General features: G+C 46.1%; 1 protein-coding gene across 1 annotated transcript in view; it reads right to left on the bottom strand.

Moving 5' to 3' along the window:
* Positions 1-338: 338 nt before the first annotated feature.
* The window catches only part of DGKI (diacylglycerol kinase iota), a gene marked incomplete at its 5' end in the record, with an annotated part of 432,789 nt that continues 417,171 nt past the window's right edge, over positions 339-15,956 (bottom strand). Inside the window, 3 exons of the mRNA XM_080818743.1 lie at positions 339-854; positions 5,177-5,276; positions 6,946-6,982. Of these exons, the coding sequence (XP_080674869.1) occupies positions 738-854; positions 5,177-5,276; positions 6,946-6,982 (254 nt within the window). The 3' untranslated portion in view covers positions 339-737. The remainder of the gene's footprint in view (positions 855-5,176; positions 5,277-6,945; positions 6,983-15,956) is intronic.

The following is a 15,956-nucleotide window of genomic DNA, read 5'->3' on the forward strand; positions in this document are numbered from 1 at the left end:
TGTGGCTATCGGCAACAGCCCTGCAGCCAGGGCCGGCCCCCGGGTTCCCTCCCATGCCACCTCACCATACCTCAGAGATATAGCACACACGTTGACATTATCCATGTGGCACGTCCCAGCTCCTACAGAATGACAAGGGATGAGGGAGGGAGGGGAGACATGCAAAGAGTCACTAATAGTCTTGGTATATTTCGTCTTGGAAACGGGAGCAGCTTTATAGTTGCATTTTTGCAGGACATCCAGAGGGCTTTCAGAGACCTCCAGAGTGTCTTGTGGTCTTCAGAGACTGAGTGTAAAGACAGCAGATCGTATATATATATATATTTTTTTTTTTTTTTGAATGGTGGGTAGTTGCAGTAGAATTGTGTGGTACAGAGGGATTGTGAATGCATGGGGGAGGAGGGAGCGGTGCCATTTGTACGAACATCCTGTGAATCTCGAAAATAAATTATACAGGTGAACACAGAAGTTCATGCTACTTGCTGGAAGCAATAAGGATCAAATTTTGTGGAATGTGTATTCCACAAATCTCCAGGTATCCTGCCTCTTCCTCAGTGGGCTATGGTGTTCTGTTGTATGTCTGGTAGCCCTTAACAACTGGTGGCATGGTCTCAGATAGATTCTTGCAGAGAAAGACGTATTTGTGGATTCCAACAGCTTCTTCCAGGGGAGCTGCCCAATTGCCGGGAGGGCACAGGTGATACACTTGCTCAGGTTCTCTTTGCGATCTACCAGGGTCAAACAGCAGTTTCCAGGTCCTCATGGCCAATGATCTTATAGTTCTGGCGGCTTTCTAGGTAAGCAGCCAAATCTGGGTCTCCAGCCTGCTGGGCTCTGTCTTGAGGTGTCTTACCCTAAAGGTGACGATGGGAAGGAAAGAGACATAAATACTTGGAATGAGATTTTTTTTTTTTTTTAAATCAAAGAGGTGTTCAAAGTTTACTCACTAAAGGATTTTTCCATGCTTATGGTTTTAGAGTTGACAAGACACTTTCAAATCTATTGCCACATTAAACACATGAGGTAGGTAAGTTCGAGAGAAAGACAAGATCACTCGACAGGTGGGGCTTACATCTGAGGAAAGTGGGGTTCAGAGAAACTGAGTCCACAGGAGGAAACGGTGTGGCACCCTGAGTTTGGGAACCCCGATTCTTTCAGGGAGAAGGGCAAGAGAAATCACTGAACAGAAAAGTAGGAAGTAGGCATTTGGACTTCCAATGCCAGACGCTTCCATTATGCTAAAAGCAGCAAGCAGAAAATGAGAGGACCAGATCCTTGTAAATGATCTAAAAATGTTTCTTTGCTGGTTTCAAAGTCTTCAGTTAAGTTTTCCCAATTCAGAATATCTCATCTCTCTAAAAAGAGAGTCAATTTTGGACCATAAAAGTTATAGATGTTGATTAAGTAAACTTGGAAAAGCACAAAATTGTAAGGAAGAAGATAAAAATCACCAATAATTCCTATACTACACTAAGACAACTAACTGCTGTTAACCTTCCACAGAGTAGCCAATTTGTCTTTTTCTATGGCTCTACACATAAAATTTCTGTAGACAGAAAACCATACTATGGGATACCTGGGTGGCTCAATCAGTTAAACATCTGTCTCTTGATTTCAGCTCAGGTCATGATCTCAGAGGCCTGAGATCAAGCCCCGTGCTGGGCTCCATGCTGAGTGCAGAGTCTGCTTAAGATTCTCTCTTTCCTTCTCCCTCTGCCCCTCCCCCCTTGCACTTTTTCTCTCTCAAAAAAAAAAAAGTAAAAAAAACCCCACATACTCTGTTTACATCCTATTATATAACACACTTTTCCACTTCATTAAGTAGATTTGATATATTTATCAAAAATTTATGTCATGCAATGTTCTTCTACATCATCTTAAAAGATTGTATCATTTCTTGCAGCCTACTCTAATGCCATATGTATATGTATACACACACACACGATGTTTTTGGAAGGAGGTCAACAGATAGAATTCAGTAGTAGAAGGAAGGAAGGTCTCCATTCTTTTGCATGCATATAGATATTACCGAACACTCCCTGAATCTTCTAATTTTTGTTCAGTGATATGGCTTTATCTATTTAAAAAGTGATATTAAATTTGAAAAGATAGAAGCATGGTCATTGTACCAAAGAAACAGCTCCATGTATAAGTGCACATGAGTATTAGAAAAATTACTGCAGGCTTCTCAGCCTCCATCTGAGTCACTTCAACGGCGAGTGTCAAGCTCAATTAAGCCTGTTCCCTGTAGCTTACAAGGGTAAGTGGGTAGAGGATAAAAGGAAAGTAACAGTGGCTCTGGATTCTTTCTAAAATTTTACTTATTTGGGGCGCCTGGGTGGCTCAGTGGGTTAAAGCCTCTGCCTTCGGCTCAGGTCATGATCCCGGGGTCCTGCGATCGAGCCCCACGTCGGGCTCTCTGCTCAGCAGGGAGTCTGCTTTCTCTCTCTCTCTGCCTGCCTCTCTGCCTACTTGTGACTCTGTCTGTCAAATAAATAAAATCTTTAAAAAAAAAAAGAAATTATTAAAATTTTACTTATTTATCTGGGATTTAATATTGAACTGCTAGCTTAAAGTTCCTACAGTAAGTTTTTCCATCTTGCTTACAGTATTAATAAACTATCTGGTCTTCAATATTAATGAGGTTGGAATTACTAGCTTCCAAGCATTCAGAGAGGTGAACCGAGGTGGCCCTTGAGTTGGTTTTTAAAGGAACTGTTCCGCATCAAGGGAAATTCTTAAGACATTGCTTCTCTCCAAAAAAGAAAAAAAAATCTAGGAAAAGATCCAGTCATAATTATCATGTTCTGCTTAACTTAGCATAAAATTACAAAATGGAAAAATTAACAGATCTCCCGAAAGGATGAAGCATAGACTATTTCATATGGTAAGACTTCTAGAACACAACGTTGGGGGACATAAGCATTCTACAATAGCATGAAAAAATAGTAGGACTTCACCGACTTAAAAAAAAAATGAGAGAGAAAAACAGGCATACCTACATGTGAAGAGAGATCATTAAAATTTTAATAGGATATAGGTCGCAGAGTGTGAGATTTCTCATGATTTTAATCTTTTTAGATATTCTTTGCATTGCTAGAGTTTTCTATATAAGAATGCACTATATTTATAATCATAAAAATAAGGAAGTGGTGTTTTGGAAAAAAGCACACACACACTCAACAAAAGAGAACACAATCTCAAGGAATGTGGAGCCCATTTATCTGATTCAGAAACTTAGAAAGATAAACAAGACGAGTCTGCTCAGGGGCCTGGTGTCCTGCCCAGTCTTTGGTCTCTTTCCCATTGCTCCTCTGCTCCTTGGATTTTCTGAGGTAAGAGCAGTCCTTTGCATGGTTAAGTAGGCAACTGCCGCCCTGTACGGTGAGTTGGCCCAGCCAAGCCAAACCTACCTGAAATCGAGGCCTCCCCGATCCTGCCTGGAGGGTTGGTGTTTCTCCATCGGGTTACACGACGAAGAGTTTAAACGCAAATATCATCTGGGAAGAATATCCCACGGAGCCCTCAGCTGCCATTTGAAACCCTACACCCACTTAGCTAACCAGACAGGTAACAGACACAGCTTAACATGTCCGACAGCCCTAGCGAGGAACCCAGGCAGCCAGGGACCTCCCTTGGAGAGCAGGGGTCTGGTGGGCTGCAGGGAGCGTGGAGAATCAGGCAGTGCTGCTGGCTCAGAAGTGGGTTCGAAGGAAAAGAGGTCCACGTGGGAGACAAAGTTATTTTATGGCATTCCCTGCAGTTTTAGGACACCCCAGAGGGAAAACTGACCAAAGCAGTTGCTCGTCACTTAAAGAAGTCTCATGGGGCTCAAGTCCTATAAGGAAAAGGTCTGTGTTCCTCGGCTACATTCATCGGCTCCAAACTTAGGTTATGCACTGCCTTAGCTTAATGAAACCCTCATCTTTACATTAGAATTCTTCTCTGCAACTCTCTACAGTTAAACGGTTTGTCCTTTCCTTCGTGTCTACCCAGGATGGTTTCTCAGAGCTGCTCGGGCTCCTCTGGGGTACCGATGTTCTGTATTAACCGTCCCCCCACAGCCCCGTCCCTTCCCCTGGGCTACAGTCCCGGGGCCGCACCACTGAGCTCTGTCTACCTCTTCCTCTGCTCCAGCTCCCAGGCCTTTCCTTGGTGCTTTCTGTAAATGAACGACTCCCGGGGCAGCCTGATCTCAGGTCTGCTGAGTGGAGTTTCTCCTGACACCTGACCTCTACCTGTGGGCGTCTTTCCCCTCAAGGTCGGCATGTAGGTCACGCTATCAGTTTCTGGCCTCACTGCCCTCAAGATATGAACACACTTTAAATCCAGATTGACATGCCTTTTGCTGCAGGGAAACCAACTATGCTTCAGGTCCCGATGCCAGAGGACCACTGTAAGGCAAAGACATTACACAAACCATGGGAGAAAACCCCACTTTATTACTGTGTTGCCTCCTCCATCCCGTTGGATCAGGGGAGTGTTCTGTCCCCACGTGAGAACGACTCATCTGCTGGGCTGGGGGTCAAAAGAGCCGGCTTCGGGCTCAGCTCCTGGTCTCAGGGCACAGAGCTCTCTTTTGGTTTCAGTTCCCGCATCGAAGAAATTCCCACCCTAACTTCAGGGGTTAACTTTTAGGGAAAAATATACGAAAATAAGTGGGGAGAGACTTTTAAAAATAAAAAGCCAACATAAAGGCACCAGATTTAAGGCGGTAACCCTCTCTCCGGGCTGACCATCCTGACAGAGACAGCTAATGACCTGGGCACCCAGACGCGGGGCCACAGAAATCACAGATCGGAAGCTACTCTAGATAAAGTCGCTGAAGGAGAAATTCCAAAGCAGGCCAATGTCTCCTACCCCTCTCCCAGGGCTTTGAACCTCACCTCCCCGCAACTTGGCTGCTGGCCGGGGGCAGGACAACCCCAAAGTCCCAAGGCCAGCACATTCAGAGATTTATAAAGTCCCATAGGCAAGCACACACCCTTCCCTTTGTGCTTATACATTTAAACTACAGTTTCTCTAAATGAAGCACTTTATTTTTTCCTCCTTTTTCCAAAGCCCCAGGCACTTCCATAAGCACAGAAAGGATGCCTTTGCTGCGGGCACAAGCGAAGGCGATGGGGCGGGCGATCGGGCCCGGCGGGAGGATGCTTGCCCTCACTCCTCAAGTTACCTTGGAGTCCGTCTTTCTCAGAGATGCTCCCGCGTCCACCAGAAGCTGGCACACAGCCCGGTTCCGCTGGCAGGCAGCCTTGTGCAGTGCGGTCTCACCCCTAAATCAAAGATGAAATGGGAAACCACCCATAAAGGGGCTGGGGGCGGGGGTGGGAGTGGGGGCGGAGGCGGCAGGGTGGGGGTGAGGGTAGCTTTCTATCCCTGCTGCTGGGGTTCTGGGCTCGTCCGCCTCCTTCCCTATCCGCAGCGGAGACCGGCGGCTGGGCGCCTTCCGGGGAGGTGGGTGAGGGGGTGTCTAAAAATGCCTTCAGTCATCAATGAACCATAATATCTGACACCAGTCGCTTGTCTCCACAGTGTTAACTAGGCTGAGTGATTTTGTTTTCAGCCACCAGTGTTGGATTTAGGTAACACCCAGTGGCACTGTTGAACACACTGATGCAGGAGACGGGGTGAGCCCCATGAAACAACGTCCTCGGTGGATACGTTAGGGTAGAACACAGGGACCACACCAGGGACATACAGGGCAGGCATGGAAGACCAGAGGCCTTTCTGGCAGCTCAACACAGGGCTTGGCAGACCATCTTCTGGCCCTCAGGGGAGTGTCTCCGTGGAACCTGGCATGGAAGGACCAGGTCAACACAAGCCGCCCGACCTACTGATACCGTGTGAATGGCAGGTGGGCGGGCATGGGCCACCACAGAGGACATCTGGGAGAGCTGGGAACATGAGCTCTCCCCTGTTGGCCATAGGCCCCTCAGTAAAGGAAGATGGCGAAGCTAAGTAACCATTTCCACCCCCTCTATGGGGTAGTCTAGGGAGGAGGAGATTTTCATTCTGAGTCCAATACTGAAAAGATGCTTAAGGCCAAAGCGTATGGAAAATCAAATGCAGTCCTTAGAACAAATGGGTAAGCGACAACCTTGCCAATAGGTTGAGGTGTGCGGACAAAGTCTCTGTCACAATGGGCGGTGCCTTCCCTTTCTAGTCAGTCATAACCATAGAAGTTGACCTGTCCCACTTGGCTTCCGTCCTACTCTTTTCTCCTTTTCCTCCTCCAGACCTACTGAGCCCCTCCCCATGCAGTTTTATCTCTTTTCAAATGTCTTTGAAGGTTTACAGTGCTTTCTATATGGCTTTCAGGGTGAGATGGTTAGCCTTTCTTTGTTCCTACTTGGGGAGGAGGAGCTATTTTGCTTCCCTAGGAATAAAAAAAGTTGAAAACAAACATCATGAGTTGGAGGACCACCCCAGAGAGGACGATTTTCTCAACGAGAGTTTCTCATCTGAACCACAGAACATAAAAATGGTTGGAATGACCATAGTCTTAATTCTCCAATGGTTGCATACTTCTTGTTGCGTTCCAGACCCAGTATAGGTTTCATTACAAACAAAGCACGCCGTAGAGTATTAGGACATAATTTTCTCACAAACCCCAGTTGAGAAAGAGTAAATAAAAAAGGTAAATATATTTATTTAGACTTCTCAGTAGTCTATGATGCACCGTGTAAAACTACTTTGCCCGTAGGAAGCTCTAAATGATGAACAGCAATGACTGTGCATGCAATCGTTATGATTCTTGTCATCAATTTTTATTGTGTAATTCTTGATTTAGAAGATTAGCCCTGCACGGTTATAAATACAATGGAAAGTGAACTTCTTACCACTGACATTTAAATTATCTGTTGTAGGCTCTATAGACTACCTTCTTCTCCAAATATGCTCTGAAGAAAATAATCTAGACTATGTAATAAAGGCAACACTCACGTTTCGCTGTCTGCCATATCCAATAACTCAGAAGGTCCTAAAGAGGAGAAAAGTAAGATGCCATCAAAAATAAATTCAGAAACAAACCATTAACAAAAAAATCTATAGTCACAGAATTAAAATACCTTGGAAAGGTGAATGAAGTGGAGTCATTTGGTGGAGGGGATAAGACCACCTCCCCCACTCCGCCCCCCGAAAAGACAGGATTTCCCTATTCCCACTCCCCAACCTCCAAACCACCACCGACCAATATGTGTGGGATGATACAGCCTATGCTTTTAAAACAGCTTTCAATCAGGTTGAAGAAATAAGATCCATCAGAATAGAATAAGTGAGAAATAACTAAGTGGTTACCTTGGGAGAACGGGGACACTTTAGTGGGCTTTAAGGATTATCATTCCCCAGTGGCAGATTGTTTGAGATGGGCTTTTATACAGTATGATTTTAAAGCTACAAGATACCATAGATATCATCCAGTCCAATATCTATCTTCTAGAAACAGAGTAAAATTGTATTTTTCATAAAATTTCCCTTCAAAGACCTGGAAGAAATGTTATGCATAAACACCAAATGGTTATAGATGCTTCCTTAGGAACGGAAATGTCCGGTGGGTTTGTGCACTGATGATGTTCTATTTGTTCGACAATTAAATCATTCAATCTGCAAACAATGCTTGGAATGACCACCTTTCTACCTTCTGCACCACTGCTGCCCTCCCCAGACCTCCTGTACTCAGTCTGCAGGTATCAGCTGCGACCCATTTTCCATAAAGCCCTCTACAACCCCCACTCCAAATACTGCATTAAATGTTCAGCCTATGTGCCCCCTCACTTTGGACACTAACCCTTGTCCTGTAATTGGGAGGGTAACATAATTCATCATCCAAACTGAGATTGTCCTAGACGGGTAGGACTATGTAATTAGCGATCATGACATTTAAACTGTAATGAAACCACCTGCTGATTTGTCTCTCTCCACAACTAGACTCTGGTAAACCCCCTTGAAGCTGTGGCCTAGGCCTTGTTTACCACTACGTCCTTCCTCAGTGCCTGCATGGAGCCTGGGACCAAGCAGATGCTTACATGTTTGTTTGGATTAATGAATAAATGGGCTTGGACGTGCCAAACGCAGTTCTAGGTATTGAGCATTCTAGTCTTTAGTAATATGATCCTGTTGATTTGCTGTCTGTCTTGTCAGGTATCATTATCACTGGAAATGTGCATATGTGATTACTTATAACATAAAAAGAAGAAGGGGAAGAGGTTAGGACTTTCCAACCATGGAAAGTCACTGGCCAAGAAGATGACCGAGTTGCTGTGGGACCTTCACGATCCTCCTGGTCATCCAAGAAGCTGCCTCTTCTTTCACGTCTCCTGGCCATCTAGGCCACGTGACTCTTCCCTATTTGCCTCTCCCCTTTGTCCTGTTTGACAAATTAGGCTTCCTAATTGGTCTCTGCCTGGAGCATAATTAGCATACCGAAACAGTTACTAAGAAAAATGAAAATCTCTCTTTTCAGTCAAATTTCCAGGTTTCCAATTCAGCATCCTGACTGCTCACTCCCAAGTGTTCAACCGAGAAAGTCAAGAGTCTTCCAGCTGGACCCGCCCTTCCTCAGTTCGCTCCAGGTCCCATTTTTTTATATCAATTCAACGGGTAGCTGTGCCATCACCAGCCCGTCTCTCGGGCTCTCCCAGCTCACAGAGCTTATTCCCTCCACGCTCCCGATCCAGAACAACTTTCTCTTTTCTAGCCACATACCTAAATGTTAGCCCAGTCTGTGACGAGGCCTTCTGCAGAGACCAGCTTTGACAGAAAGACTCTCTCCCTTCTCTGCACTCCCGTGACACGGACTTGGTTCCACCCCTGTTTTATGGATTTGCTTTTCAGTCCTATACTTCTCTCCCTGAATGAATTATACTAAATCCCTGCCATGTAAGAATATTTATTTTTCTTCATTTATTATTTTTTCATTTATTTTTCATTTATTTTTTTCATTTATTTTTTCATTTATTATTTTTCCAGCACCCATCCTACATCAAGGATTTGGCAAAGACTTAACTCGTTTATTTTTCTTCCTCGGTCTTGTGGTTCTAAGGAAGCATGAAGGATAACGCCCACAACGAACACCCACAGAAGGGCAGGGCAGTACAGTGTGGCAATGGGTACCGGAGCTGAACCTCCCTGCTTCCAAATTCGGGCTCTACCTGGCACTTAACTGGATCTCGGGCAAGTTCATTTACTCTCTTAGTCTCTCAATGGCCAAGGACGTTAAAGAGGCATTGATAGTATTTATCAGGATTGTTGTGAGGTTTCCTAAGTTAATCTAAGCCATATGCTTAAAATGGGAGCTGGCGTGCTGCATACCATGCCTGAGTTTGGATCTGAAGCGTCCTACTCTCCGCTGTAAGCAGATTACACTAGGCTGAGATGCGGAGCATCAGTGGAGGGAGGGAGTGTCCTGGGCTCTGCATTTACCTCCATTGACTTCTTCTTTTTTTTTTTTTTTTTTTTTTTAATGAGTGAATAGTAAGCTCCTCCATTGACTTCTGAAGCTCCTTGTTGACTCAGATTCCGTGTCCTGAGAACCAGTGCTCCAGACCCCCTCAACTGCTGGCGGGGATTTCTCCACAAGGTCAAGAACAAGAGTGCTTACAGTGTCCAGCGGTCCTCACGGAGAGTGCCGGCCACCTTGAGGGAACCTCTGGGGCCATTCCTTTGGAAAGCAGTTCCAGGAACAGGAGCAACCAGCCCCACTGCACTCGCGGCAGCTCGGTCCCTGCCAATCCCTGTGAGTGCGAGCCCCTTCAGGCACCACAGGTCGCACCCTCCTCCCCCTCAGCCCTCAGAGCTGCTGCACCCATGGCTCCAGGGTCCATACCACCATGTCAGGGAGAGGCTGCAGGCCCAGCTAAATCTGTGCTAAAACCATCATCATTTGACACTCTGGAAGTGGGGACAAGGAAGAGTGTTCTGTAAGAATCCCCATAAACGCAGCCAACCCAGAACCATGAGAGACTGATTCCCCGGTCTGTGAGCCCCGCATGCCTGTAGTTGCCTCTCACTTTCCCCTTCTCTCCTTTTAGTCCTTGGAGGCTGACAGAGGTGAGAGGAAGAGGTGCTGCTCCTAAAATGAGATACTCTTTCTCTTAATTAAAACCTAACAAAACTCCAATTATAGGTTTCGTGAGTGGAATGGGCTGTGGAATGATGGACTTAATTAACCCAAAGTTTCCTCCTCTTCCTGTCAATCTATGTAATCACAAGAGAGCAGAACGTTTTGAACGTTGTCAGGCAAATCGCCCATGAAGGGGCAACGATGGCAGTGAACCGATGACAGGCGGGGGTCCGGAGCTGCTTTTAATAGCACGGGTGCATCTTCTAATAATTTCTTAACCTGCTTGAAAATAATTGTGTTTGCATAATGCCGGTGAGAGGGGGTTGTCGAGGAGGAAATGAGAAGAGGCTTAACTAAGTGCCAGGTGCCGCCCAAGAACAGGCTGGAGCTTCCCTTCCTGTATGTGACCTGCTGGGAGCTCCTTCCTTCACATTTTGTGCTGTTTAGTCGTGCCCCGCGCGGGTGAGTAGCATTGATTCTCCAACCTTCTGATTTGGCTAGAGACACCCAAAAGAATCCACAGAGCCCTCACAAAGTCTCTTTAAAGGAAAAAGTATTTCCAAAAAAATAGCATCTAGGATTTTTGGAAAGTTAATTTGAGTCTCACTCGTAAGGGAGAGCCCAAGAGAAAGAAAAGAGGATGGAATTCTTCCCATTTCTATCCATGCTGAATGTGTGGCTGCAGGGCGTATTGTATATTTTAGGTATGCATATGGTCTGGCTGTGGATATCATGCCATCTCCCTTAGGGAATTGGAAGAAATTCCACGACACTGTGAGCTGTGAGCTCACGTGTATTCCCTGAATGTAAAAGGACGTCTTGGTTCTCCGTCCCTCCTAGGGTTTACTACAATGTCAACACTCAACCCTGCACCTGACCTACACCAGAAAACAACGGTCCAGTCCCGATCGAAGGGACACGTATGCACGTTTCTCCATGAAACTTTCAGAGGCAGAAGATCGATCACACCCCTCCACAGCTCTGCACCAGTTGTCACGGGAACCCTGCATGTAATATTTCTATCGATCTACCCTCACTGGGTTTTGGAACTATGGAGGGCAGAGACCATATACTACATCTTGACCATATACTACGTCTTGGCAAGTAGCCTAACATCACTGGCTTCAGCTGTCACCCCCTGCCAGATGGAGATAAGAGAGTTCACGATGGAGGATTGTTTTAAGAATTAAATGTGTTAACACAAACAAAGCAATTTGAACCCTAAAAGTTAGCAGTGGCTATCGCTGTAATATTTTTTCTCAAAAGTTCACGGGGGCAGAATTTACTTCTTTTAATGAATGAATGAAAACACTTAAAAATCAATGTGGATCCCAGCCAGCATCCTAGTTTTTCTCAAAGAAAGATCCACAAATGTAACATGGATTCCAAAGCCTGTGCTATATAGGAAACGGTCTGAAAAATAAGGGGGGGGGGGAAATGTACTAAGAGGATAGACACATCAGTATTCGGGGGAAAGCCAGGGAATGCAAATGGAAGCCAGACTTCACAAATCTCCCAACACGAGAAATCAAATGACGAGGTTAGGCAGTTAAGCTTTCCAAACTGCAAGTGTGCTGGCCGGTGCTCATTCCACTGGTTCTCCCACTGGACGCCCCAGCTCTTGCGGGAGCAACTCTGTCTTCAGCACTGTCCCTGTATTCTATAGGATATGCCTTTTGTCACGTGCATCCTTCAGTTTGCTTCCCACACCAAGGCATCCAAATCCCCTTTGCTATTCCTTCCACCTCTCCATGGCCTCTCTGTCCCCGGACCTCATTTCCCATTAGTCTCCCTGACGCTGCCAGCAGACCATTCCAAATCCTCCTCTGCCCCAGGACAAAAGCCGCACAGATGTGGGGAGAGCTGGCACTGGGAATTCTAACAGCACCATCATCCTGTCCCAGCGGGATGGTGGTCGTTTCTCTTGGGGACCAGAGGCGGAAAAAGGAGGGTAAAGAAAAAAAAAAAGAAAGACTAGAGACAGAAAATGGGGGAAGACAAAATAAGCCATTGAAATCAAAAAGGAAATGCATGAGTGAGATTTCTATCAGGACACACAGTAGGGGGGCACAGGGGTGGGAGCGGGAGAATAAAAACAAAGGAGCAAAATGTGCGGGGTGGTAAAAGCCTAAAGCAACACAAAAGTCTCTTGGAGGGGTACAAGGAGGGAGGAGGGAGGGGGCAGAAAATATGGTTGAAAGGAGCTGAAAAGCGGGAACCACTGGGGGACCCGGGCTGGAACCCCCTCGGGGTCCTTCCCTCTCCACCCTGTCCCGGTGGAATTTTAGCTCCCTTCCTCCTCCATTCTCTCTGCAACTCTCCCGAGGCCTAAATTCCAGTTTTTCATAAAGGAAATCAGCAGGCTGTGCATTTGAGAGAAAGTCCCAAAGAAGATGCAGGACAGAGAAAAATTCAAGCCGCCTATGGCTTTTCAGAGCCCACGATACGCTCCCGCCCCTCGCCCACAGCCCAGTTTTAAAAGACGCTTAGATGAGAAAGACATTGCTTAGTGTGGTGCCTGGGAAGACAACTCATCTCCCACGACTCCTGTTCGGCGGGGGGTGGGGGGGCGTCCTCCTGACGGTGGGCCCCACTGCTTACCATAAATGACCTGTGAAGAGGGAGGCAAAGCAGAGGGGAGGGGGCTCCCACCTGAGCAAGGTGTGGGGTGCGAACAAGGCCCTCCCCTCGCAGACACCTTGAAAGGGGCCCACGGATTTCTCAGAACCCTTGTCAAGAAGGCAACTTTATCATCCGGTCATTGAACAAACTTTACGATTTATATCATGTGAAGCCACAGGAAAGACTTACACCGGATTAGAAATAAAAAAGAGAGAGAGAGAGAGAGAAACTAAAACTTTAAAAGTTTTGCAGCATTGGAGATCGGCGAGGAATGCCCCTCTCCATCTTTGGCACCAGGTAAAATTGTACTCTTTCCCCATTTACATGAATTCAAATTGATCAGACTTGTCTACCGCAAATCTGAGGCCGGTTTATAAACACGTTGCCACGGCTGCTGTACATCCCGAACCCCGGCCTCCCAGAGGCCTCTTGGAAAAGGCTGTTTTCCTTGTCAGACCAAGGGGGTTCTAGAGCTGCCACGACATAAAATTAGGCAAGATTATTTCACCGACCAGGGGTCACATTAAGAGGATTGCTACAGAGCAGAGAAAGGGTTATGCTTCCCATGAGTTTGTCCCTGCCTCCGAGAACACTATAATTTACAGGGGTGTCTATCATCTAAAAGAGACAAATTTTTCTGCAAAAAAGAGTTTGCAGTCTCCACATGCACAGGCTGATATAAATTGTCATCAGCGACTACACAGATTAAAACAAACGGCAACAATGAAAACAGGGGAGCTAAAGCGTTCAGTTCTTGAGGAACCTGCTGACTTAGGCGGGCCATGTCAAGAGATCTTCATGAATACTCCTGAGTAAGTAGAAATAAGGAGGTCAGCGCTAAGGCTGAAATTGACAGGGCCTATTAGGTTGATAAATGCTGGTTTCAGTAAGAAATCAATGGCGAGTTAGTTCCCATTATTTGACGATAGTATGAAAGGCTAAAAACCACCATCCCTCAAAACTGTCCTGATTCTTGGACTCGAGGCAGAGTGAGATTGTATTTTCACACAGAAAGATGGAGTGTGCTTCGTTATCTCTAGTCTCTCTCTCAGGTATGTACTGGCCAATGAGAGACCCTGGTGAGGCGGGGAGGGAAGCAGAGGCCTCCCGTGACTGTGACCGTGACCATGACTGTGGGAACTGCTTGCCTGTGAGGGAAGTAGAGGTGAGATGATCTCCAGTTGCTTTTCTCATTATCATAAATGTGAAACCAACTAATTTATTAAAATCTACCCCCCCCAAAAAAACTGGAAAAATAAACACCCACCTCCCCCAAAATTAACAGATTGCTTTCTTGTCCTTCAGTTTTGACAGAGAGAGAGCTGTATTGTGTGATTCACCCTTTGCAAGAGATGCTGGAGATGGAAGAGAAAGGAGTTTAGTATTGGAAAGTCAGGCTTTGGTTACGGCACTAAGAGAGTAACATACCAGCTTGATACCGTGCGGGGCAAAGGACGCGTGCACCAATCCACAGGTGGGGTTTGAAACTGCAACCTTTCAGAGGCCCTGTTATTTAAGGCAGTGGAAAAAGTGGGGGAAGTGAAAATCTATGGTTTAGACTAATATCATCCCATGTCTCATCACTCATGCCCCTGGGGGCATGCAACCGAGGGGAGGAGTTTTGGTTTCATTTTTAGTGTAAGTATGTCCCAAATATTGCACAGGTCATACTTATGCTTAGAAAGGGGGAAATTGTTGTTGAAGAACGTGCAAATAGAGTTATTGTTGCTAATTAACCTGAGGACCCAGAACCAAAGCAAAATATAAAAGCCAAGGTCCGGGGGATTCTAGGTGGGACAGTAATTCAGGATACTGAGAAGGTAAGCTCATCATTTTCAACTGAAGACGACAGAGGGTAAGGGAGGATGGTAGGTTAAATCTGGCCACAGATTGTTTGCAGCTCCTTTCATGGGGCAGTGAGGGCCACTTTGCCCTCCCTTGAGTCAGGGCCAGCTCTGTGACCTATTTTAGCTAACAGAATGCTGCAGAGATAATGCGGAACTTTCCAGCCTGGCCTCAGGACATCTGGAAGCTTCTGTCCTCACTCACCTGGAACTCTAGGACTATCAAACTATAAGAAGCCTGGGATAAAAGAGCAGGTAGAGAGGGAGGCTCAGGTGTCCTGGCCATTCCATTCTCAGCTGAGAGCTCAGACATGTGGGGGAGTTTCCACCGCCAAGACAGACTCAGTCACAGCTGCAGCTCCCCGTAGCCTTGTGAGTGAGACCAAGGGAGACACCAATAGGTAAGTAATGCAAGGAGGTTTCCAGAACTCTGTGTGGGTGTGTGTGTAGGGAGGGAACATTAGCTCTTCAAGAGAGGCAGAGGGAGGGGAGGAGAGAGAGAGAGTTCCTAAATTGTGTTAGCAATCAAATAGATGGCCAGTGTCTCACCTAACTCAGGAGAAGGTCTGTAGGTATTGAACAGGTTAAGCTATGTGAGCAAGCGTTCAATCTCATTGGGCAAAGGACAAAAATTAGGAAGAAAGGATTGAGAATGGTCCAGAAGACTTCAACCAGGAACACTTCAACCTGAGCTAAAGACAAGTAAATGGACAGTATGGGTAGCTAAAGGTCATCTGCACTTTGTGTGGTAGAAATCCTGAAATCTTTTTGATTAAGGGAAAGATAATCATAGAAGCTCTGTGACTTCAGGTGTTGTGTATGGGGCTGGGTTCTAACATTTGGTTTTGCCTCTCACCAGCCTTTGGAGATGTCACTGTGGGAAAGCGAAAACGCCTATGATTTTTTTCATGAAGGAGGCAAGCAGAACTTAGGACCCCATTGCTTTGTAAGCCTGGACCCCCTCACCCCAAATGCTTTCACTGCTGTGGGTCAAATGCACAGGGCAACAGCAGATGAAAAGATGCATATACCAGACATGGCACCAAGGCATACAGCTTACCACCTAGGCTTTCCAGCATAGACAGGTTTGGGACTGTCCAGCCCAGCTTACAAGGGGGAAAGAGATGGTCTAATGATCTCCAATCTGCTTTAACATGCTTTCCTTCTCCTAAACCATTCTCTCCACCATAACTCAGGCCAAGGGTTCAAGCAAACGCATCATGGTGAGAAGGAACTGAAGACAAAACAAGGTGAGTCAAAAGTCCCTGACAGTTGAACACCTACCATGTAAGGTCCTTGTAAATATTAAAGGATAGGAGGTTTAGTACAAGCATCTGAAATACAGCAAGTGTGCGACAGCTGGGAGCTACGTCATGTGCCTGTGGCTTTACAATAGGACTTAAAACATCTATATAGAACTGTTTTCC

This window comes from Martes martes, assembly GCF_963455335.1.
Source record: "Martes martes genome assembly, chromosome: 11".
Lineage (NCBI taxonomy): Eukaryota > Metazoa > Chordata > Mammalia > Carnivora > Mustelidae > Martes > Martes martes.